This window comes from Pipistrellus kuhlii, unplaced genomic scaffold, assembly GCF_014108245.1.
Source record: "Pipistrellus kuhlii isolate mPipKuh1 unplaced genomic scaffold, mPipKuh1.p scaffold_m20_p_13, whole genome shotgun sequence".
Taxonomy (NCBI): domain Eukaryota; kingdom Metazoa; phylum Chordata; class Mammalia; order Chiroptera; family Vespertilionidae; genus Pipistrellus; species Pipistrellus kuhlii.
In genome coordinates, this window is record NW_023425438.1 from 49185224 (window position 1) to 49210630 (window position 25407).

The 25407-nt window shown below is 44.0% G+C and overlaps 1 protein-coding gene across 1 annotated transcript in view; it reads right to left on the bottom strand.

Annotated features, from left to right (window-relative positions):
• Positions 1–25407, bottom strand: part of MERTK (MER proto-oncogene, tyrosine kinase) — a 103240-nt gene that overhangs the window by 18870 nt on the left and 58963 nt on the right. The window contains exons 6-10 of the mRNA XM_036436023.2: positions 24858–24973; positions 18193–18376; positions 12593–12744; positions 2674–2827; positions 57–210 (exon numbers count right to left, since the gene is read on the bottom strand). Of these exons, the coding sequence (XP_036291916.1) occupies positions 57–210; positions 2674–2827; positions 12593–12744; positions 18193–18376; positions 24858–24973 (760 nt within the window). The remainder of the gene's footprint in view (positions 1–56; positions 211–2673; positions 2828–12592; positions 12745–18192; positions 18377–24857; positions 24974–25407) is intronic.

The following is a 25407-nucleotide window of genomic DNA, read 5'->3' on the forward strand; positions in this document are numbered from 1 at the left end:
CTATGGAGCAACACAGGCCAGAGCCAAACAAAACATGTTTCAACTGGGACACTTACCCAAACCGTGTCTCCTGAACTCTTTTTCTGATGGCCAGAGGAATATACAAAACCAGCCCAATCAGAATGAATCCGCAGAAGCAGCCGAGGACGATGAGCACGGGGTCTGTATTGCCAGGTGTTGGAGCTGACGAGGGGGCCAGATCTACCCAACCTGGTAAAAACAAACCAATGGAAGCAATTCAGAACGCCTCTCGGGATCCGAAACACACAGGAAACACTGGTTTGTAGTGGGGAAGAGCAGGTAATCATAAGCTTTAGAACCAGTCCCTCGAGTATCCATCACCCACAAATGGGCAGTCCTGAGACTGTGTAGGTCTCAGACATCAATGGTAACCAGGTCAGCAACAAAGGCATATGGGAGGAAAAATGGTCAAATTAACATTCACTGTAACTAACACACTGGAAACGTGAAGAATTAGGCACGATTATTTCTTTGTAAACACTTATCAAGAATGGTGTGGACAGCTGGCCTCCTTCCGGTGTGTAACTGGTGACATGGACAGAATCTACTTTCTGTGCCTGTGCGTTGTTGCGCTCCATTCTAAGTTTGGATCTGCTTCCAACAACTTATCCTTTGTGTTTCCAAGGCTGTCCAGTCCATCTCAGAGTTCTTTCATGTGAAGGCCTTTGTAGGGGTACCTCTCTCTGGACATCTCCCTCCTTTTGGGTACGATCACTTCATCCATGTGGGCAAGCTCACCTCCTCTGCGTCCCTGGCTGTGGATCTAGAATCTGTGAGCTCTTTCTTCCATAATTGCACACACATTCAACTTAAATTTCACTGCAACTCATTTTTCCTTTCTTTTCTACACTTTCATCTTTGTTTGCAACTCTCTTTCACGTGTCTCTTTCATGTCACTTGGGTTTGTCACTCATAGAAGGGGGCAGCATGGTGATATGTCTTGGATGTGAGTGAATTGAATAATGCAAGCACAGTGACCAGCCGAGAACAGACTCTGAGAAGTAGCACACCGGTTGTGGTCACTTGAGCCTGTTACTTATGTGGATTTGTACACTGAAGAGCCGGCCGTGAAGTGTGTGTGTTATGCAGGTCTCACAGTTAATATACGATGGTGACTCACATTTGAACCATATTGTTAAGGAATGGAGTTATTTCACTGAACAATGGTAACTGAAATGTATGCATATTGGAACTGTGCAAAGCAAGGACTGCCAATATATCGATAGCAAAGCTTTTTATAATTCTGAGTTTTTGTTATTAATCCTCACCTGAGGGTATTTTTTCCATTATTTTTCAGAGAGAGTGGAAGAAAAGAATGGAGGGAAAGAGGTAGAGAGAGAGAGAGAGAGAAACATTGATGCAACAGAGACACATCAACCAGCTGCTTCCCCCAGATGCCCCATTGGAGGCAGGGAGCAAACCTGCAACCCAGGTATGTGCCCCTGATAAGGAATCGAACCCATGATCCTTTGGTGCTTGAGCTGGTTCTCTAACCACTGAGAAACAATGGCCAGGGCTACAAGTATGACTTTTAAAAAATATATATTTTATTGATTTTTACAGAGAGGAAGGGAGATAGAGTTAGAAACACTGATTAGCTGCCTCCTGCATACCTCCCACTGGAGATGTGCCTACAACCCAGGTACATGCCCTTGACCGGAATCAAACCCGGGACCTTTCAGTCTGCAGGCTGACGCTCTATCCACTGAGCCAAACCGGTTAGGGCAAATTCTGACTTTTTAACCTGTGCGTTTAGAATCGGAATCTTGTTGACTCTTAATTTCTACCAGGCTGATAAGCCTGGCGTCTCCATCATGAGTCACTAATGGTCCCAGGCGCAGAGCTATGGGCTGCTGGACCTGATAAATGGCTCCAGTTCTGCACGTAAGGGAGCAACTGTGAGAGGGTCACTGGAGGAGATCGTCGGGGACTCACCAGCCTGCTCACAAGTTCCGTTTGCTATGAGTACAAAAGCTGTGCAGGCAAGGACTTGTAAACACACAGGTCACACTGACACAGAGGCCTGTGCATGGAGTTGATGACATCAGTTTAACATCAAACAACCCAGGGCCAGACAGTCAGCACAAAGCTGGCTCCCCTCATCTTCGGAAGTAAGCACAGTGTTTGGGCCACTTGGGGTACACGGTGACACCTTGCCAAAGAACACTCCAACAACATGCAGAAGCCAGAATGCAGGGCCGGGCATTTAGCTCAGGGAGCCCAGGGCCGTCTGAGGGCGGCTTCTGCAAGAAACCCTGCATGTTGCGGACTGAGCGATCATGACGCTGCCTCAGGCCTGAATGGGCAACAATGGGATAAGCAGCACTGATTAAAACAGCAAAACCAACCATCAGTTCTAGAGAGCGAAGGGTCAGTCACACTGCCTTGCCAACATTCAGTCGGCACATCTCATTTAACTACATGCAGGAAACCAACTCACACCCTGAGCGGACTGATTCTCCTGGTAAGTTAGAACCATTCGTAGTCACGCTAGTGGGAGGCATCTCATGCTGAAGTGTGATCCTATCGCTTTTCATTACCATGGCAAATTGGCCTCCACGTTTCAGCCTTAACCCAGCTGTCCATCCCACAGCTGGCAGCCCGTGTGGCCTGGATGGCCTGCTCCAGCAGCTGACGGAGCCCGGCTCTCACCGTGTGCGGGGACGAATATTTTCACGGGGTCACTGAAAGGCCCGACCCCTCCGGTGGTGACGGCGGCGATCCTCACGGTGCACGTGGCATTGTGGGCCCGAACAGGAATCTGAGCATGGCTGCCGTCCTGGCCGACGTCCTCAGACAGCTCTTCCTGGGGACGGACAAGGAAGTAAAGGAAATGAAACCCTGAGCTGCCCGAGGCACGCCGCCTACTCCGCCACAGTTCCTCCTGCGGGAGTCCTCCCCCCACATCCCAGGGGCCATGTTTCCACAGCGTCCTTCCTCGCTAGGGCCACAGCCAATGGAGCCAAAGTGCAGGGACACAGGAACACAGGGATGCAGGACTGGAAGATGGGCCGGAAGCAACCACCACTGGGAGGGCACAGCACTTAGGGTGGCACTGCAGATGCCTCTGGAAGAGAAGGGGCATGTGGCCGATGCCCCCAGACCCCTCTGCATCACCAAGGACGTTCCCAGGCACCACTGCTCACCTGCCAGCTTCCCCTGAGCCAGGACTAGTGGTCTTGTTCCTGGAAACTGTAAGAATTTTATAAAATCTCCATCTAGGAGGTTACTGATGCTATTGTATTTTTCCCCCTTCCAGCATGACAAATGCACAATTCTCCAAAATCTGGTTTTACTTTATTTTGTTTTAAAGTCACTGCCATGTCAATGAGTCGATAAGACGTGGGGAGTGGAGGGAGGCAGGAATTATTTTTGGAAGAGTAACTGAGACTAAGTGTTTAGACAGCACTTTCCCCTTTGCTTCCAAACCTTGACTTTAACGACGTTCTCTGGGGCAGGAAACTAACTGTCAGGTCTGGGCAGGCTGTTCAAACAGGAACACAGGGGCTGAAGCTCCCTGGTGTCCTTATCTCTGAATTCTGGAAATCTGATTTCACAGAGGGAACTGTCAGGTCACCTGGACCCACAGATGTAACTTCATCTTCCAGTTACTCAGCCTCATGCCAGTCACTTCTAACCATCGTGCAGGGTGGAGCCAGCTCAGGCCTTAAGGAGAGGACAGTCCCATGACTCGTGACCAAGGGGGGACCTTGGTCAGCGACCCAGAGACTGTTTCCAAATCTGACAGGCTGTGACCACCGGGACCCAGAAGGGCCCTCAGACAAGCAATGAAAAGGGAAAACACAGACTGAAAACGTTGGGTTTTCTATCCCATTTCTACCCCATGCTGCAAAAGGACTTGCCATAGGTGTTTTCAGGAAGTAAACTGTGGGGCACGACTAAGTGTTTGGACAGGTTCAAGCCTCGGACTGATGAGAGGGCACAGTCCTCTCATGGCCACGTGCAAGTCCCAGCCTGGAGGACAGAGCCCTCCCAGCACAATTATAGCCAAGAGCTGTAGCTGTAAGCTAGAACCTATGGTTGTAATACAACTAGAGGCCCAGTGCATGAAATTCATGCAAGGGTATGGTCCCTGGGCCTGGCCTGTGATCAGGGCCATCTTCCCTGGCTGCCCAAGGCCAGCCCTGCCCCTGCCACCACCCACCCCCAGATCCCCACTTGCCATTGGATGATCAGGGCCTACTGGCCAGGGGGAAAGACCAAAAGGTCAGCTGTTTCGCCCACTCACTGGCCCTGCCCTGTGTGTGGGGTGACTGGCAGGGTGGGGGCCTTGGCCTGGCGCCATCCACATCCCTTGCCACCCACCCCTACTTCTCTATTCACTATTGGGCAATTGGAGCCTGCCAGCAGTGGAAAGGGACCAAGAGGTGATCAGTGCACCTCATAGTGACTGGTCAAGCAGTCATTTTGGTCATTCTGCCATTAGGGTCTGTTTGCATATTAGTCTTTTATTATATAGGGTATTGTTGTCTGTATTCATGTACCATGCATTAAATTCGCAGGACTTCTATTTACTACTTGGTAAATAGGTGATACCTATTTGGTACAAGTCAGTACCAAACCCAGTTTTGATGATGGGTTAGCTGGCCATTCTCTAATTTGTGAAGGACAGAAAATCACCAAGGGGAGTAACTCCCTGGTCCAAGCTCACAGTCCTGCAGCCCTGCCCTGTGTGAGTCAGACAGGCTTCTAGGAAAATGTATCTACTTCAGAGTTTAGCACCTGACAGCTCTTCAACTTACAAGACCTTCTGCCTGACCAGGAACAAGGGTACTTTTTGTCTACAAAGACTCAAAAACAAGACATCATGTATGAGAGAAATTAGCTCAAGATAAAAGGAAATGCATAACTGAGAAAGAATTAAATCCCTAGCCCTGGCTGTTGTTTCTCAGTGGTTAGAGTGTCAGCCTGCACACTGGAGATTCTCAGGTTCAGTTCCTTGTCAAAGGCATGAACCTGGGTAGCAGGTTGGATCCCAGCCCAGTTGGGGGATGTGCCGGACACAGCCAATAGATGTGTCTCTCTCACATGGATGTTTCTCTATCTCCCCTCCTCTTCCACTCTAAGAGTCAATGGAAAAAATATCCTTTGGTGAGGATTAACAAAACAAAACTAATTAAACCCCAAGAAGGAGAGAAATCCTGACAACAGAATTATCCTTTCAGAAATCAACATCGAAGTACTTTGTGACATCTATTGGTTTTGGTTCTATTACCTACTATGAAAACCTAGAGAAATGACTTTAAAAACCTACCGATTTACCTATTTATTTTCCTATCACCATTTATCCCCTCTATGCCTCATCCACCTTCCTTCTCCCCACCACAGCGATCACCACACTGTTGTCCATGCTCATGAGTTTCCTCTTTTTTCATTATTTTTTACGCAATCCCTCCACCCACCCCAACACCCCAACACCCCAACACCCAGAGCTGTCAGACTGTTCTCTATCTATGAGTCTGTCTCTGTTAGTTAGTTTGTTAGTTTGCTTTTTGTTTGGTTATTTGTATATTTTGTCCATTACACTCCACATATGGGTGAAATCATACGACTCTTTTCTTTGACTGGCTTATTTCACTTAGCATCATGCTCTCCAGGTCCATCAATGCTGTTGCAAAGGGTAAAATTTTCTTCAGAGGAGTGACTTTTTCATTTCCACCTCCTGTCCCTTAAATGAGTAAAGAGCTAATAATCCATGTAAAGTGCTTGGAATGGTGGCTGCCTGGAGCAAATGTCACCCAAGTGTGGTGATGGCCACCATCATAGCTGTTATCATCATGCTGAAACCTGAAGTATGGAAGTGATGCCAGGCACGGCCTATGGTCACACATTTTTGGAAATGCATAAAAATTATCCCACCTTAGGGGTGGGATTACAATAGATTTTGAAGTAAATAGATTTTTGATTGGAAAAATATATGATAAACATTTTAGTGGAGGCTGAGCCATTTTTTTCCCTAAGAATATTTTTAAATGGTAACCTCCAATATCGTTTTAACATATTACTATTTTTAAAAAGTTATGTCATTTATCCATTGTTTTGATGCCAAGTGTATAAAGAGGGGCATGACCATATCCATATTCTCCAGTATTTTAATTTTGATGTTTAAAGCGGACAAAGAAACCCATTTGAAATCCCACACAGGCAGGACCACCCTGTGTGCAGGATCCCCCTCAGTGTCAGGTGCTGGCTGCAAAAGGTGGGGCCGTGTTCCTGGCACGAGCTGGTCTGGTCATGGGCACAGGCTGGGCACACTGCATAGTTCTCATTAAGTGACCTTTCACTTCTCACCAACACACGCCCATATTCTCAAGGACTTAAAATATAGAGGGTTTTCAGGAAATGAAATTGAAAGTATAGTACAACATCGATTACAACTTTATTCACTGATAAAACCCGTGGACCTGGCCTGCTGGGAAATGTAAGAGCATGTCTTCTGAAACAGGATGTCTTGTGTGTGTTACGTGGGCATCAGCTCATCAGCGCGACTGTGGTGGTGCTTGAATCCAGTTATCAAAAGACTTGCCCTAACCAGTTTGGCTCAGTGGACAGAGCATCAGCTAGGTTTGATTCCAGTCAAGGGCATGTATCTTGGTTGTGGGCACATCTCCAGTAGGAGGTATGCAGGAGGCAGCTGATCGATGTTTCTCTCTCATTGATGTTTCTGACTCTCTATCCCTCTCCCTTCCTCTCTGTAAAAACACACACACTATAAAACATATATATATATATATTTAAAAAAAGACTTTAATATGTTCTCCTCTATGAGAAGGCACGACTTATCTTTGTAACTCTATTTGAGAATATGGCCCTTTTTTATTGCCTCAAAGAACGGGACCATTCTTTGGGGCAAGGACTAGCAGATAAAGCTTCTGTAGTTTGTTCAAAAGTGTTCAAATTCACAGGCACCAAAGCAAAACTCTCACACCTTCAAATGCATCCTTTCCTTACTTCTTTCTACTAAGAGGCCACACTGTGGAATTTGAACAAGACACTATAGTATGAAGAAAACCCAGAACATCTGGGGAAGAGCAGTGAGGCTCTGAAAAAATGCAGTTTTGGAGTCAGCCAGAGCTGGGTTCTGATCCCAGTGCTACCAACCCCGAGTTTTGAAAGTTACTCAACATCTCTGAGCTTCAATTTCCTCAAATGAACATTGAGAAAGGGGTATTTTCCTCAACATGTTTTTGCAAGGGCTAAGTGAGTTCCTTCATGGAAAACACTTAGCATGTGATCTGGCACAAAGGCTATTTCTTAATTCCTATACTATATTTGTTCTTCTGTGCTGTATTTGTTCTTCTTTCCATATATGTATAAGTCTTTCGCACAGAAATGACTTTGTTGTATCTCTCAGGGCTGTCCTCTATCATTCAAGGCCGTTCTGTTCCCTAAACTGTAACAGTCATTTGACACTTTGTTGGTTTCTCCTTCAGGCAAAATGCACCATCCTTGATGGATTCTTGATTAAAGTGTTTGAGACCTCTATCTGGCTTAACAAGAATCATGCCTATTCCTCATATCTAAAAATGACACCAGTTCAAATGCTATGCCCTCCATTGACAGTGAGTGAGAGGGAGGATGGAGGGAAGGAAGGAGGGAACTTGCCTATACCCAGGAATGCAGCGTGTCAGGAGGCAGAGTTCTAGGCCAGCGAAGGAATCCTCCAGTGCGATGGGACTTTCCAGGGCTTTGAAGAAGTTGGTTCTCCATAATAATCTGCCATGAGACTTCCCTCTGATCTATACCTCTACCCTTCCAACCACAGCAAAACCAGCATTAGAGCCACAATCCCCCAACAGTGAGCTCTATAAGAATGACATGGATCAAATTGAGTGCTTAACATAGAGGCAATTCCCACATCAAAGTTAAACATATCTCTTCACTGCAGAACATCAGAGAACCTTGAACTTGCCAGTAGACACTTGGGTCTTCAAGAAAGAACATAATATGTAATATTTTATCAACTGATTTACTCACAGAATTTTTTTCTCATGGAAGGTCTACTGATACCTTATGTGAATGAGAATGAGATAAGAAATACTAGTCCACACTCATCAAAGACTGTCCCATTTACTTTCAAGCCCGGTATAAGTAGCAGCCATCTGCAGATTAGCTCATGCCAGTGTCCATGGCAAGACACAGGCAGCAGCGGACCTTGTCCTGCATAACCAGGGAGGCCCTAGAGCCAGCACACCATTTGGACAGCTTCAGATCACATCAAAGCACCTCCTAACCACCTCCACAATCAACACTCTCAAAAGACAGGCTCAGCAGGCACCCAAGTCCTGTGAAATAAGTCCTGCTTGATGGCATGGGCCCCTGCATGGCTGATCCTTCACTGTGGTTACAGCTAGTCCTTGCAGCCAATCGGGCCAGAGAGTAAATCCCTCCCACTGATGTGTCAACAGCAATTAATGCTCAACTATAATAGGAAGGTGTACAGCCCACACGGAGGGTGCACCTGGCGTGCTCAGCCGAATAATCATGGAAGCTGTGTCACAGGACCCTACAAGACACCTCCTATATAAGGCCACTCTAACCAAGCCTGGAAGACACAGCAGCTTTACCTAATACATAGAAACAAACACAGGGAGGCTACCAAAATGAGGAGACAAAGAAACATCTCAAAAGAAAGAATAGAACAAAACTCTAGGAAAAAAAAAAAAAAACTAAAAAAAATGGAGAAAAGCAATTTACCAGATGCAGAGCTTAAAATACTGGTTATAAGGTTGCTCAATAAACTTAGAGGAAGGGTAGATGAATTTAGTGAGAACTTCAACAAAGAGAGAGGAACATAAAAACAGAACCAGAAAACGTAACGAGTCGTAAATGAAGAATATGCTATTAGAAATAAAGGCTACATTACAGTAGTCAGCAGAGGAGTAGATAAAGAAGAGGATCAAGTCAGAGATTTGGAAGATAAGGAAGCAGAAAACACCCCATCAGAACAGCAAGAAAAAACTAATAATCCAAATATATGAGAATAGCATAAGGAGTCTCTGAGACAACTTCAAGTGTGCCATTATTTATGGGGTGCCAGAAGGAGAAGAAAGAGAGCAAGGAATTAAAAACCTACCAGTATGTGAAAAAATAATGGAAAACCTCTCTAACCTAGTGAAGGAAATAGACATGTAAGTCCAGGAGAGATGAAGTTGTGGCTAACTCTCGCCCCTTAGAAATGAAGGGTGTTTGAGAAATAGAGATGAAGGATGTATTTGTCAGGCTCCTCCCAGGGTTGACTGATCTTATATTTTACTTGCCTCTTATTGCAGCTCATGAGCTGGAAGCTCAGCTGCATCAGAGGATTTGCCCAAATTAAAGTGAACCACAAACCCTTCTGTTGTCACAAGACCATCACAATGCACAACGTACAGCAGGATTGCAAGTGACCTTCTCACTGGGATGATCCAGCATCTGGAAGGAGGTAATGATTGGAAAGGTCACAGCCCTAACTGGCAGGACTGTTCTCACTGCAGAGGGAGTGATCTGAGCAAAGGGGAAAAGAATGCACAGCCCAGCTGGGTATTAGTGGCGGTGAGTGCATTAGGCTCCATGCTGCATCATTCATAGGGCTTTCAGCACTCTTGCCCCTTCAGCTCGAGCCCCCCACTAAAGAAGGAGCTATCAGCCCAACTAGCATGGCTCAGTGGTTGAGCATCGACCTATGAACTAGGAGGTCATGGCTTGATTTCCAGCCAGTCACATGCCGGGTTGCGGACTTAACACCCAGTAGGGGACATGCATGAGGCAGCCAATCATTGATTTTCTCTCATCATTGATGTTTATATTTCTCTCCTTCTCTTTTCCTCTCTGAAATCAACAACAACAATAATAATAAATAATAAGGAAGCTATCATCCACACCAGAGGAAAGAAAAAAAAGACCTGCCCGTAAATGTCTCTCAATGATCACTATCTTCTGCCAACCAAGACAGGAAAAATTCCTACTGACTCAAAACAAAATGATTGGTGCTTTCATGTACAATACTATCTTAAGAATTGAGCTTTGTGAAGAGGATATTTTCTCTAAGATTTGATTCCCCTGTCCCAGCCAGGGTGCAACTGCAATTGATCCACAGGCACCTTGCACATGCTCTGGGACAAAAGACCAGGAAATGCGAAGCTCTTTCTCTTGTAGCTGCAACTCTAGCACAGGGTTTGACTGGTACAAGTAACAGCCTGCAGTCATTTACTATGTGACATGAGAAATCATGGACTCTAAGTCCTCTTCTTTCCTTCTCTTCTACTTCCATCACCTATTGCGTCCAACATCTGCTTCCTGGTAGGTAAACTGAGACAATAAAAGAAAAAGAACAAGTCTCAACTATCCCACTATAAAATAGCAGTTTTGGTAAAAGTTGAATGAGGTGAGACTGAAAATGACTGAAATGAGCTCAGACATCATCTGTGGGCGCAGCTGTTCCCCATCCCTCTCTCCTGCCAAGAAGCTGTTGCTTTCATGTGATGCCCTGTACAAATGCCACAGGGATGCCAAAAATCTGACCCATCACCGGGTTACATCCATCGGGAATGTAAAACTCAAAACAAGGAGGCTCTTCGTGATGGTGGTAAAGATAGTCCTGTGGTGAACCCAGTGTGTCTACCCTGTCACAAAGGACTACGAGTGACCTCAGTCCTTTCCCTCTCCCAAGTGAGGAGGGGGCTTGCCTGGGACCTGAGCCCCACCGCCCCCCAGGCTCATCACTCATCTGCATCCCCCACACTTCTGACTTTGGTCAAGTATTCTCAACACAGCTGCGATCTTTATACCTCACAGTAACCAAGTCAGGATGTCCCTCTGGCTCAACTGGAGTCATGCCTAAAAAACTCACTCCCACTGGAAGGGCACTGGCTGGAGCTTAGGGAGTCACAGTTTCTCACGTAGATCCTCTGCCCTTTTTTTTTTTTTGCTATTATGCAACGAAACTACTATCTATACCAGACAGTCCTTATTGAACTACGAAGAGTCTTGCCATCTTTGTCGATAAGGCAGGAACTATTTGACGTTCTGACATCTCCATGTATCCCCCAGTTCCCAGCACAGACTAATATTAAATCAACACTCACGACAATTCTGATGGTTAATTTTATGTGTTACCCAGATCTGTTGTCAAATACTCAGCTGGATGTTGCTATGAAAGATATTTTTAGATGAGGTTAGTATTTAAATCAGGAGCTTAGGGAGAGCAATCAAGGGTGCCTTCACGGTGGAGGGTGCCCTTCTTCACCCGGGCCCTCCTTTCCCAGCCTGTGTGTCCCTCCCAGTCACACTGCTGGGCAGTGCAGGCTCTTCTCAGCGTTCTCAGTGAGCAGCAGGAGAAGCTGCTGAGTGACCTGCCAGTTGGCCATATGCTCTGGTAGAAAGAGGCAGATCTGAAGGTTACTTTTAACAAATTCAATTTTCTTACATGTAAAAGAGTAATAGTCCTATCACCCATCTTTGTAACATACAACTCTCAAACTGGATTCCTAAGTTCAAGGTTCTCATTGGCTCCCTTGCCTATCAGACACCTTGGCCATTGTCCAGGGCCCTGCACACATGGCCAGGACTCCTGGTCCAGCTTCTCCTCACACCACACCCCTGAAAATATTCATGTTTCAGGGCCTTGAGTGAGTCATGATCCCCCAAAGCTGTCACATTATGCCTCATCTCTCGTGACCTTTCTTCATCTGGAACTCCTCCATCGTCACCTGCCAAAATTATTCCAAACCCAGAACAAGTACCACCTTTACCGGTGAGGCATATGCACTGTCCCGAGCTTCCTTACTGAGGAGGCCAAACCGCAAGGCCAACCACCCCTGACCCGGAGCCACATTGGGGCTGGTCACTTAGGCAGTGAAGTCGGTCAAGGTGGCTGCAGCAAGACCACCGTGCACCTGCAGAGAGCATCGACTGTTTGTTCTCACTGCTCGGAGTGCCGAGCTCTTGTCTGGAGGACCCTTAGTGGCACAGCTCCACGGAGCTTGGGGCCGGGGAACCCGTGCCACCAGGCTGATGCTCCAACTCTCTGCTGTGCTGTGCCAACTGCTTTGCTCTGGTCGGTTGAGAATTGTGTCTCATTTCGCTCCTACAGAGCTGTGTCAAGACGGCCTGTTGCTTGCTGAGCCCTCTCCTTCAGAGTCAGGTTACCCTTTGCTATTTTCTAGGAGGCTGGGTTCTTCCCTGACAGCCTTCTTCAGAAAAGTGTCCCTGGAATTTCAAGAGGCTATAAATTGCTGGCCTGCTAAGCCCTGTATCTTCTCAACCGCCTGCTGTGGTTATCTGGGTAGTTCCCACAACTTCCTACAAGAGCCACACTCCCTGAATGTAAGAATCTGGTGGGTTCTACACATAAGTACCCAATAAATGAATGAATTGATGAACGAGGAAAGGCCCAAAGATGTAACTTTCAGTAGCCTCCAGTTTTTATGACACTCTTCATAACCCACTAAAAAGTGCCGTGTCTAACTCAGTAACACCTGGCATTCTCACAGCAAAACGAAAGCGTCTAAAACAGTTCTAAACCAGCGAATTGAGGAGACAAGCGCGCTCCGCTAGCGCCCAGACTTACGGAAGCATCCGCGCTGTGCCACACATGAGATATCCTGTAGCCCACCAGGTCCCCATCCTGCTGCTCAATGGGAGGCTCGATCCATCTGACGTCCACTTTGTTACTAGTTTCATTCAGAAACACAGTGATGTTCAAAGGTGATACTGATGGGGCTAAAAAGGACAAGGAGAGAAGGATGAAGAACCACAAAGAAAAGCACACAGATACTCATCCCCTTTTGGTTTCTGAATGTTCGGATGTTCGAATGTTCTAGGAAAGCACTTAAATGAGACGGAGACAAAGAGCAGATTTCCACCCTCTTCTCCACGAAGGACCATTGCGAACTAAAGCCAGCCCTTTCCAAACTAAAAGAATACGGGAGAGGAAGGCAGGGAGGATGGTGTGTGGCACTCAAGGACTCTGCTAGGGAAGCAAAGCAGACACACTTGAACAGAAGCCGGTGGGGCAGAAGGTCAACCGACCGACTGGAGATCAGGTCCGGGTCCGAGAGACGTATAAGACAGGGAACTCGGCACAGCTGCAGTGACTGATGGGCTGAATAGAACTAACCAATCAGGAAATTACTTTATGTGTCAGACACTTCATTATTGGAGGGCAGAAGGTCAGATGTTAATTACTGGGCTAGGTGTAAATGAAGCACTTAGCACTGGTCTTCATTCTCTGATTCATAATAAATTCTACTAAGTCATAGACCCATTTTATACCAAAATGTCTGTTATCTCGCACAAGGACACAGGGTAATAAAAGTTAAAGTAAGAGAAATCTTAACATATATTGGACAGATGAAAAAGAGACGAAAGTGTAATGAACTCAGCAAGCTGATTCTCCCAAAGGCACCTGGAGAGAGGTTCACAAGCAAGGGGCCCAGGAACTAAAACTGGAAGACTGAAAGTTTGATTGGGAAGAATTTAGCCTTTGACACTCCTCTAACCTATTCCCACACACCTGGCAGGAACTCCCCCCAAATCCCACAGAAGATAGGACACCTTATTCTATGAACTGAAAAGCCTCTGGACTAGGGGCACCCGTAGAATGAAGGCACCATGAGAGGCCAGACTGGTAAGTGGGAAAAAATAAGCGAAAGTCTGTGCCCTGAATGAGGAAGACACCACCTCACCTGGCTGCTAGAACACTGGCAGCCATGTTTCTATTTACGAGGCAGCAAACAGGAGACTTCTTTTCTAGAGAAAGTGAGCAGTCCCAGAGGAAAGAATAGCAATATTGACACTTGGGAGTATGCTAACCTAAATACTTAAGGTCACTGATGAATCACCGGACAGAGATGTCTACAAACCCCACCTACACTTACAGTGTCCAATCAAATTGCTGGTTCTCTACTCTTAGAAGGAGTGGACACTGGGGGATCAGGAAAGGTCAGGGAAGTCTCCTTCATGAATGTCCAGGAACCAACAACATAAAGGACAGAGAGCGCAGAAGAGATAAAGCCATTATAGGGACTAGAGAAAACCACAACAAATAACCTGATAATTAACATGCCCAAAGATAGGTAAAGGCTGGCATACTTGAGAACTGAAAAAAGAATTGTCAATGAAATAGAAAGCTCTATCAGCAATATAAGAAAAAAAATTAAATGTTTAATAGAAGAATTAGAAGAGAAATCAAGTAAACCTCCATAACTACAACTAAAAATTAAAGAAAAAAGGCCAACTTGAGAAAAGAAAATTAAAGAAGCAAAGAGGTCCAACAACTATCTAATACAATTTCTGGTCAGAAAAATAGGAGAATATTTTCAAAGAAAAAAAAATGTATAAGAAAAAGTATCAAGCCTGGCCAATGTGTCTCAGTGGCTGAGCTTTTACCTGTGAACCAGGAGGTCACAGTTCAATTCCCAGTCAGGGCACTACCCTGGGTTCCCGGTTCAGTCCCCAGTGGGGGTGGTGCAGGAGGCAACCAATCAATGATTCTCTCTCATTATTGATGTTTCTCTCTCTCCCTCTGCCTTCCTCTCAGAAATCAATAAAAAAATATTTTTTAAAAGTCTCAAAACCAAAGCACTTGCATTTCTAGATCAAAAGAACCACCAAATGGTGGCCGACAAATAAATGATGATGGCAAACAAATTCCACATCACAACACCATGATTAGAGAAAGTATTTTAAAAATCCAATTAAACAGTTCAAATAGAAAAACTCAAGCATCAGAATTCTCCATAATGACTCATGAAGCTAAAAACAATGCAGATATACTTTTTTTTTTAAACTTGAGGAAAAGTAATTTACAACAAAAAATTCTATATAGAAAAAATTATCAATCCAGTATGACATGAAGACATGTGAGTTCCCATAGTTTTAATATTTTACATACTCTCCCTGGAAATAATGGATAATGTGCTCCGTGAAAATGAGGGAGTAAACCAAGAAAGACAAATGCCCAAGAGAAGGTCGTGGAGTCACTAGATGCTCTGGATGGAGACAGGAAAAGAAATAAGTGAAAGAACTAAAGATAACAGTGCCTGGGTCTCACTAAGGACTAGGAATACTGTCTATTCCCAGCTGTCACACTGGAAAATCTAATGGTACCAGGGTCACTAGCCAGAGTACACATAATCGTCTTGTATCAATAGTGGTTAGTAACTGACAGTGCTGTTCCTGTTCTGCCTCACAAATTTTAAAAGATCCAAGAGGAACAATCTTTTCCCAATACATTAACAATGTCCCAAAACAAAGCTCAATATTTATAGGAATACAGAAATATCTAGCATCCCACGAGGTTAAATAAATTCACAATCTCGTAAATGCAATCAAAGATTACTAGCTACACAAAGAAATTGCCACATCTTCTATATAGCAGGAATATAAATAAATCAAAACTTCCCCAGAAATAACATAGATATTTGAATTAGCAAGGCCATTAAAACAGTGATAACTGCATTCCATATGGTCCAAAAGTTAAGAAGAAATATGAAAAATACAAATAAAATACAAAAATTATGTGAGAAATGAAATATACACTAGATAAAATTAATGGCAGATTAGATACTGCACAAGAAAAGATGAGTAAGCCTGAAAATACAATAGAAACTATATTTAAAAAATAACCACAGAGAAGCAGGGGGGAAAACTAACAGAATATTAATGACTTATGAGGCAACTTCAAGTGATCAAATACACATGTAATTGAGTCCTCTAAGAAGGGAGGTGGGAATAAAAAGAATATTTGGAAAAGTAATGGTTAAAATGTTTTCAAATTGGATGCAAAACAAAAACATATAGATCTAAGAAATCCAATGAACCCCAAGCACAAGTAAAAAATTATACCAAAGCACATAGCAATTAAATAGCTCAAAGTCAATGATGAAGGGGAAACCAGAGACAAAATACATGCAGATACATTACATGCAGAGGAACAAATAAAGATTGTAGATTTCTTATCAGAAATAACTCAAGAAAGAAGACAGTGACACAACATTTTTAAAGTCCTGAAAGTAAAAATATGGGAACCTAAAATTATGTGTACGTCTATATCTAAAAAACTATCTTTCAGAAAGTTCTATTGAAGGTCCAACATGATCCATAGAAGGGGCATAACATCACTTGACCGTAAACAGTGGTAAGTTAAACATTAACCCTAAAGCAACCACACACACAAAAACAGAAAACAAGTTAAAACTAATAGGCAAACAAATTAAAGAGAGAAAATAGAATAAAAATATTCAATTAAACCAAAAGAAGAAAAGGAGGGCTACAGACAGAAAAATAAAAATGTGAGATTTAAACTCAACCTTTAAACGTAGAGTTTAAAGATGTAAATAAAATTTGTTGTAAGCAAGATAATATAAATAATCACATTACATTTTAATGAGCTAAATATCCCAATTTAAATGCAGATATTTGAATAAATTAAAAAGCAAGATCAAAGTTTATGCTCCTTAAAAGAAACACACTTTGAATATAAAGATTAACCTGCTAGAACTCCACATTGAAATAGATAAATCCATAAGTATAACTGCAGATATCAATGCTTCTTTCTAAATAATGGGTAGAAGTAGGTATCATTTGTAAAACATGATCAATCAACTTAAGGAAGGTGACATTTATAGAATACTAGAGGCCCGATGCATGAAGATTCATGCAAGAATGGGCCTTCTTTCCCCAGGTTGCTGGCACTGCCTTCGCTCTGGCTGGAGCTGCCATTCCACCTTCCCATGCTGCCCAGAGGCCTGGGGCACCAGGAGTGTTCTGCCCCACCCCCTGGCCACTCAGTGCCTGTGTATGCAAATTAACCCACCATCTTTGTTGAATTAATTTGCATACTCACTTCTGATTGGCTGGTGGGTGTCACGAAGGTACAGTCAGTTAGCATGTTACTCTCTCTCTTTTTTAAAAAAATATACTTTATTGATTTTTTACAGAGAGGAAGGGAGAGAGATAGAGAGCTAGACATGTTGATGAGAGAGAAACATCGACCAGCTGCCTCTTGCACACCCTCTACTGGGGATGTACCCGCAACCAACGTATATGCCCCTGATCGGAATCGAACCTGGGACCTTTCAGTCCGCAGACCAATGCTCTACCACTGAGCCAAACTGGTTTCAGAAGCATGTTACTCTTTTATTAGTGTAGATGCCATCTAATAAAAAGCAGAATACACATTCTCTTCAAGAGCACACCAAACATTTATCAAGATAGACTATATTATGGGCCATAAAACAAGTCTCAATTAATTTAAAAGGATTCAGGTGATACAAATTATGTTCTCTGTCAAAATCAGCACACTGATCTCCAGAAACCCCCCAAATATTTGGAAATTAAGTTATACACCTAAATAACTAATGGATCAAAGAAGAAATCAGAAAGTATTTTGAACTCAACGAAAGTGGAACACAGCATATAAAAGTTTTTCTCAAAGGTTTTTCTTCCTCGTTAGAGAAAAGGAGGTATTTTACAATTTTGGCACTAAAGTTTCATTTGTGCAAGGATTAATCCCTAACAATTTCTGATTTGGACCTGTCCTCTGTCTGTATAAGACTAGACCACGGGGTGTATAAGACTGGAGTTAAGGGCACAGAAGAGGTTCTGAGTGATCTAGAGCTCGAACTGGGAAAAACGAAACTTGTGTGACTCGAATTTAACAGAATTCACTCTTATTCATAGGAAAGGGGGAAAAAATCTCAACCCAAAAGAAGCATACAGAAAATTCTTCAAAGTTTAAAGATGTAACGAGTAAGATAACAGAGAGAACAGTATCTACTCCCTAGGGCTCCTATAAGGATCGAATAAATAATGTATGTAAGGCATCTATATGGTCCCCGGCACATAGGGTTTGGTGAACATTAGCCTTCTTCAAATTCATTAGTTTTCCTGAGTTTGATGTTATGAGTAGTAGCACTTTATATTACTATATTTTAATTAACAATAATATATGCCATAAAGAGTGTGCTGCTATTACCTTTTTATGCAAAAGAGAATATTACATATATGTAGTTTATAAGTTTCTTTCCCATTTTTACTGGCCACCTCCATAAAATTCTCCTCCAGAGACAAAGACCTAATAAAGCAAAATTTAAACGCTAAATCAGACCACTGGGAAGGACTTAACCATATGCCATTAGAAGTAATATTCTGAACACCAGGAATTACCTTTTTCGGTCGTGCTGGCCAAGATCCAAGGACTCCGGGCAGACCAGCCAATCTCATTCCTGCAGGACACACTGATGCTGTAGTTAGCCAGAGCTTGCAGCTGCCGGACTTGATAGAGAGATGGAGAAGCAGAGGTGTTAAAATTCATGATGGAGCCATTACTCAGAGGATCCACTTCCTTGACCTAAACAAAAAGTGAAGACGTGGACCCGGCATTAGTAAAGTGGCGGGAATGTCAGACGTGGGATCTCAGGCATCCTGTGCACGTGGCCCTCCCTCTCCACGGAGGGAAGTACCTGCTTCCTTCCGGGCCACACACCACATTACTGAGTGTTACTCATGCTGCCGGAGCAACAACTGAGGTCCTGAGGAAAAGGCCTAAAATAAGTGTCTCGTTGTGGTAGGCGACAGAGCAAATGATTACCGGTATGTTACAATTATTATAACGCATTATAAAACAGCCCTTTCTCTCTCAGAACCACCTCAAGCCTCAATTTCTTTCAGCTGTTTCACAGGATATTGCAACAAAGTCAACTGACACAGGGTGGCAAAGCCTAACATACAGGGTGTCCCCCCAAAATGTACAGACAGTGCTCTAACCGGTTTGGCTCAGTGGATAGAGCATCAGCCTGTGGACTGAAGGGTCCCAGGTTCGATTCCAGTCAAGAGCATGTATCTTGGTTGTGGGCACATCCCCAGTAGGGGGTGAACAGGAGGCAGCTGACTGATGTTTCTCTCTCATTGATGTTTCTAATTCTCTATCCCTCTCCCTTCCTTTCTGTAAAAAATCAATAAAATATATGTTTTTTTAAAAAGTACAGACAGTGAATAATAATAAAGGCGATGTTTATTAAAATATATTTCATTTTAAAAATTGAACTATCCATTGTGTATATAAATTTTTGTGGGGGCGCCCTGAATTTACTATCTAGACTTTTAAAGAAAACCTTTCCAAAATCCTACTTGAGAAGATGGAATACTGGATTTTGTTTTAATCTGCTTTTCTTTTCATTGTGTAACCTGAGGACCCTCTGCTCTTTCTTGAAGAAATTTTAGTGTTGTCCATTGTTCTTAATTTTTAAAAAAGATTTTTAAATTTGATTTTTAGAAAGAACAGAGGGAGAGAAATAGTGATGTGAGAGAGAAACATCAATCAGCTGTCTTCTGCACACCCCCTACTGGGAGAATGAGCATGTATCCTGACCAGGAACCAAACCAGCAACCTTTCGGTGCATGGGACGACAATGCCCAACCAACTGGGCCACACTTGCCAGGGCACATTATCCATTATTCCCCCCTCTCATTACACTCCAATATAAATTCGTTTCAAAAGCACACACAGATAATTCAGACTTTATGGCATTTTTTTAGTGGGGAGACATAGGAAAGAGTCATTTGCATCTCACCCAACCAACTTTCCTCTAAACTCTTTAAAATGTCAGCTCTTTCTCTGAGTTCCTTCTCTTCATCCTTCACAAATCCCACCAGAATCTCCACAGCCCTCTCCACAGTCCTCTGTACGCACAGGCAGGAGAGGGGATTCCCAGCAAAAACCTCCCGCTTGTCCAGTAAGCACACCTCCTGTGAGTGAGGGTGTGTGAGAATGGGTATCTTTTCACTGCACACTTTTCAAAACTTCTATAAAACTTCTATGACATGGAGTATTTATAAGTCATAAAAGACAAAACGATATTAAATAAATAAATAAAAGAACCAAGAGTAATTTTTTTTTGGTGTGTGGGGGGGTATCTTAAACCCTGCATCTATTCCTCATAGTAATCACGGGTGTGGATACACGAGTCTGTTATTACAGGATATAGGTATCAAAATGTAGGCCAAGAGGCATTCAAATGACATTTTGGAATTTGGGATCTGCTACATGATACTGAGCTGGTGAGGCCTCACCTCCGCTCTGACTAAGAACTGGAGACTCCACTGGGAGACAAGAAGCCCCAGTTGGCCTGAGGAGCCCCCAGAGGAAACTCAGTGAGCTACACGCTCATCTGGGTCCTGGCTGTTGGCAGAAGTCACTTTGTTTCTTCACTTTAGAGTATGCACCTCCTTCCTGGTGACCGACCCTGGAGACCAAGGTGAGAAAGCCTGTGGTTCTCCATCCACCATTTGGGGAGCAACGTGCGGAGCATTTCCAGGCACAAGACGCGCTTTGAGAGCCGTTCCTGGAAGAGGACGGGGTTTCTATAACAGGCTTCTCAGTGGTCCTGGGGGAAAAGAGGGAATGAGATGGCAAGAAGTACGTGGGACCGTTAAAAATAGACCTGGAGTATGCAGCCCAAAAATGGGTGAAGAAAGGAATTCGTGTCAGGACACAGGAAGCGAGAGGGTGTGTCCTCCTCCGCGTGGATCTGAGCTCAGCCAGAACATTCATTTGTTACCGAGTCAGAGTTTAAAACTGTAATGGACTGGGAACCTGCTACAAAACTATCCTTGGTCCCTTAGAAATGAGAATATATCAGTTATCTGCAGAATATAAATGATAACTTCTCAAACCAACCCTACTAATCCTGTTAGGACTGCAGGAGAAAGTAAAAAGAAAAAAAAGAAAAAAGTTATGTTTGAATATCAGGTATCAGGTCAACTACAAATGATTATACGTATGGCTATGTCACAAAATGACTGGTGTAATTTAACTTGTAAGATTACTTTTTCCTCATTTGTTAAATCTGGTCAGCTTACCCAAGATGGAAAGGAGAGTGGGTGAAGAGAGGCAGAGCTGGCTGGTGGGACAAAGACAGAATAACCATGTCAGTGCCACAGGATATAAGGCAGGCGAGGCAAGCTGCAACTTTGTGCTCAAAGGGTGATTTGTTCACTCAGGCCATGGCCACCCAAAGCCAAGGTGAAGAGAAAGAGAGAGAGAAAGGGAGAGAGAGACAGAGAGAGAGAGAGAGAGAGAGAGAGAGAGAGAGAGAGAGGGAGAGAGAGAGAGAGAACACACACAAAGAGGGAGAAAGAGCAGGTGAAGTGTGTGTCATCACCTTCCACCTTCTGGGTGACTTGGTGTTTTCTAACCAGCTCACTCCACTTCATGTCTACCCTGAGACCCTTCTCTCAAGGCGGGGCAGCGCTTCTGCAAAGTCCCCCTGAAGGCAGCCGTCCTTGTGTGGAAGGAGCCTCATGTCCTCTTGGACTCTACAAACAGCTCAGCAACTTGGTAACATTTTAAAGGGGCTGTCCATGCCTCAGCTATGTCCCTATATGGGGACAGTCATGGCCCTACAATAGGAAACAGGCCGTCGTAGTTCCCCAAAACAGAACCCTGAGATACATGAAGCAAAAACTGAGAGAAATGACGGGAGAACTAGACAATTCAAAAATAACAGTTGAGACCTCAATCCCCCCCTTTCCATAATTGATAGAACCACCAAGCAAACACTCAACAAGGAAACAAAAGAACTAAACAAAACTATGTGCTAACTCAACCTGACAGACACAGAACAGCTCGCCCAGCCCCAGCCAAATACACCTCCCCCAAGTGCACATGGAGTACATTCCACCCAGAGCAGAAGCTATGCTTGGCCATGAACAAGCCTTGATCAATTTAAAAGAATGGAAACCAGTGTATCCTCCAAACACAAGGGAATGGCATTAGAAATCAACAAAGAAAGAACATTTGAAAAATGCACAACCATGTGAAAGTTTAACAACACATTCCTGAGTAACCAGTAGAAAAGAAAAAACCACAAAGCAAATGACAAAAACTTGAGAGGAGCTTAAGAAAACCAGAAAAATACCAAACTGTAGGGATGCAGCTAATACAGGGCTTAGAGGGAAATGAGTAGTATATGTGCTCATAATAAAAAAAAAAAATTTAAAATAAATCATCTAACCTTCCACTGTAAGAAACAACAACAACAAAAAGAGAAAAATAAGCAAATAGAAGAAAGAAAATAAAGATTAAGGCAGAAATGAGTGAAGTAGAGAATAGAAAAACTCACAAAGGCAAAAATTGGTTCTTCACAGAGATACTAAAATTGACAAATCTTCAGCTAGATGGATCAAGAAAAAAAAAAAAAGAGGGAAGACTCAAATTATTAAAAGCTGGATTGATAAAGGGGCAATTGCTACGAGCCTCAAAGAGAAAGATTATAATTTGAATATTATGAACAACCGTATACCAACAAATTAGGAAGCCCAGAGGAAATGGACAAATTCCTAGAAACACACAAACTAGTAAAAGAGATTCAAGAAATAGAAAATCTGAACAGATCCAGACCAAGTAAAAAGATGGAATAAAAAACAAAAACAAAAACAAAAAAACTTCCTATACAAATAAAGCTCAGGATACCCTATCTGGTTTGGCTCAATGGATAGAGCATCAGCTGTGGACTGAAGGGTCCCAGGTTCAATTCCCGGTCAAGGGCACATGCTTGATCCCAAGTAGGGGGCATACAGGAGGCAACCAATCAATGATTCTCTCTTATCATCTCATCATTGATGTTTCTATCTCTCTTTCCCTCTCCCTTCCTCTCTAAAATCAATAAAGATATTAAAACAAACAAACAAACAAAAAACCCCCCCACAAAACTCAAGACAAGATGTCTTCTCTGGTGACTTCCACCAAATATTTAAAGAATGAACAGCGATTCTTTACAATTCTTCCAAGAAATAGAAAAGGAGGAACACCTCCCAACTCATTCTACAAAGCCAGTATCATCCTGATACCGAAACCACAAGAAGTCAATACAAGAAAACTACAGCTCAGTATCTCCTGTGAATACAGACACGATTACACAGTGGTGATGGTTTCACAACTCTGTGAGGAAAAATTGAAATAGGATGAATTCAAATTCTAAGCAAGGTTACAGGCAGAACTTCTTCTTTTTTTTTATTTATTTATTAAAGAGCCAGCCCTATGTGCATTTAGTGGTTATCTCGATGCTGGCCTTGAAAAACAATGCTGTTCTATCAGATTAAAAAAAAAAATGCACCTGGCATGGTATTGAGACTGTGGGCATATCTGGTCTCTGGCCTGCAAGGTCAGACAGCTAAGTTTATCTTCATCATTCTTCAAACGGGCTAGAGCAAACTAGAAAGCAACATTTTATCTAGGAAGAACAGCAGAAAATTCCAAACAACAGTTTGTTGTAGAATGGGGGTTTTCCTTCTCAGAACCTTTAAAAATAACTACCTGCCCCTAAAGCCTTGCAGTCGTTTGGAGTCCGCCTGCGTGTGGTGCTCTTGTGGCTGCCCTGGCCAGTTCAATAGATTCTTGTCTGCTTTTTTAAAATAAATTATCAGCCTCCGGTGGTCTTATTTTGAACCCAGGGTTCGACCCCACAACAAAATCACTGCATTGTACACTTCAAGAGGTGAATAATATGGTAGATGAAACATATTTCCAGAAAGCGCTGTTAAAGAATAGCCCTGGTGAGGATTTTGTAGGCACAAGGACCTGACACTTAACAGTACTTGGGAGGTTTACAAAGCGGGAAAGCACTTACCAAGGCTGGGGATGGCGGGGAGAGGGGTTATTTTAAAGATAACCCACGTGTTCACTCTTCCAAGCAGCAGCAGCAGTTAGATAATAGTGTGAGCCAACAAGAGCAGGGAGTCTAATTCCATTTGGTATTAAAACATCTGGTTGTTGCCCGGCTGGCATGGCTCAGTGGTTGAGCATCAATTTATGAACCAGGAGGTTACAGTTCGTTTTCCTGTCAGGGCATATGCCCTGGCTGTGGGCTTGCAGGAGGCAGCTGGTCAATGATTCTTTCTCATCACTAATGTTTCTATCTTTCTCTCCCCCTCTCCCTTCCTTTCGAAATCAATTAAAATACATTTTAAGAAAACACAAACAAAAACCCATATCCGGTTGTCAACACAAAATTCTTTAGAAGTCACTTCCTTACAGTGAGTGGGTGTAAATGGCCCATCAGGTTGACATGAGTTTTACTAAAAAGACCAGACATTTATAAGACTACTTGACCCTACTGCATGATAAAGTACCAGGCAGATCACATTCCTGTTTTCAGCAGACAATCCACTTGTGCTCACTACCTGTTCCCACACGCCATGTCTCTCCGGACACACAGAGGGTTCTGAACACTGCTTGTGGCATAAGCTTCCCAGGTTTGACCTCAGTGTTGCAGCTCAGGGCTGAGCCTGCAGAGCTGGTATGGGTTTCACTGAGGGAATCTGCAAAGCCCTGGGGCTGGGGCACTTGGGAAAGAAACAGCTGAGTTACTTTCCATGTTGACAAAACTAACAAAGCAGAGTTTACCTCTTGGCATGGAATAACTGCAGGATGGCTAACCTCTCTTTTCTACCATTGGAGGTAGTGGTTAAGATGGGTGAAGCCTTGCAAAGCCTGTGTGGCCCAGATCTCCCGGGGACCACCGGCTAAGGTGCTACATCCATGGCCACAAGCCAAGGATGATGAGTATCTAGCTTCCTGAACTCCTGGTCACAAGCCAGTCCTACCTTAGGGATGCATTTTTGAACCTAAAATCAATTCTCCCCGGCCTCACGGTTCCCTCTGGCTGGCCCTGGCCATGCACAGCAAGGAGGCCGGCTCTGGGGTGTGCAGGGGCACAGTGAGCCGGGAGGAGGACAGGACTCTCAACGGAGGTGCCGGAGGGAGAAAAAGGGAGAGAGACCCACAGGGCACCAAGCGGGCACTTCCCTCTGAGTCCTGGAGGCTTGTTTACCTGAATGTTGCAGACGCTGAACGGGGAGTAGCCATCGAAGCCCGGGACCCAGGAGATCAGGACACCGTGTGAGCTCCTGTTGCGGATGCTGACCTCAGCTGGTGGGGAGGGAAGGACTACATGAAAAAGACACACACACAAATGCAATTAGAGACCACAGGAGGCCAAGTGACCAAACAGACACATCAATACCACGCCAGTTCCCATTTCTTAAGATTAGAAAAATTAGGCAGAAGTTTCAAAGAGGAGCCGCCCTATGCCTGAGGTGGCTGTGTGAGCCTGAAGACGGGCCTTCCTGTGACGGGGTGCTCTGCCTGGCCACGGAAGGGGGACCCAGGCCTGCTTCTCTGCCCACTGATGAAGGAAACGCTTTCAGCTGGGAAAGGATGTGCAGAGGCCCAGCTCCTTTACTGAGTTCGAGTCCATAGTCCTACTGTGTGAAGGCAGCTTGCTGGCCAATAAATGGGAAGAAGAGACACAGACCTGTCTTAGCGGGGCTCTTGCTTGAGTTGGGGAGACCCATATGATCAGAGGACTAAGAGGGCCCAGT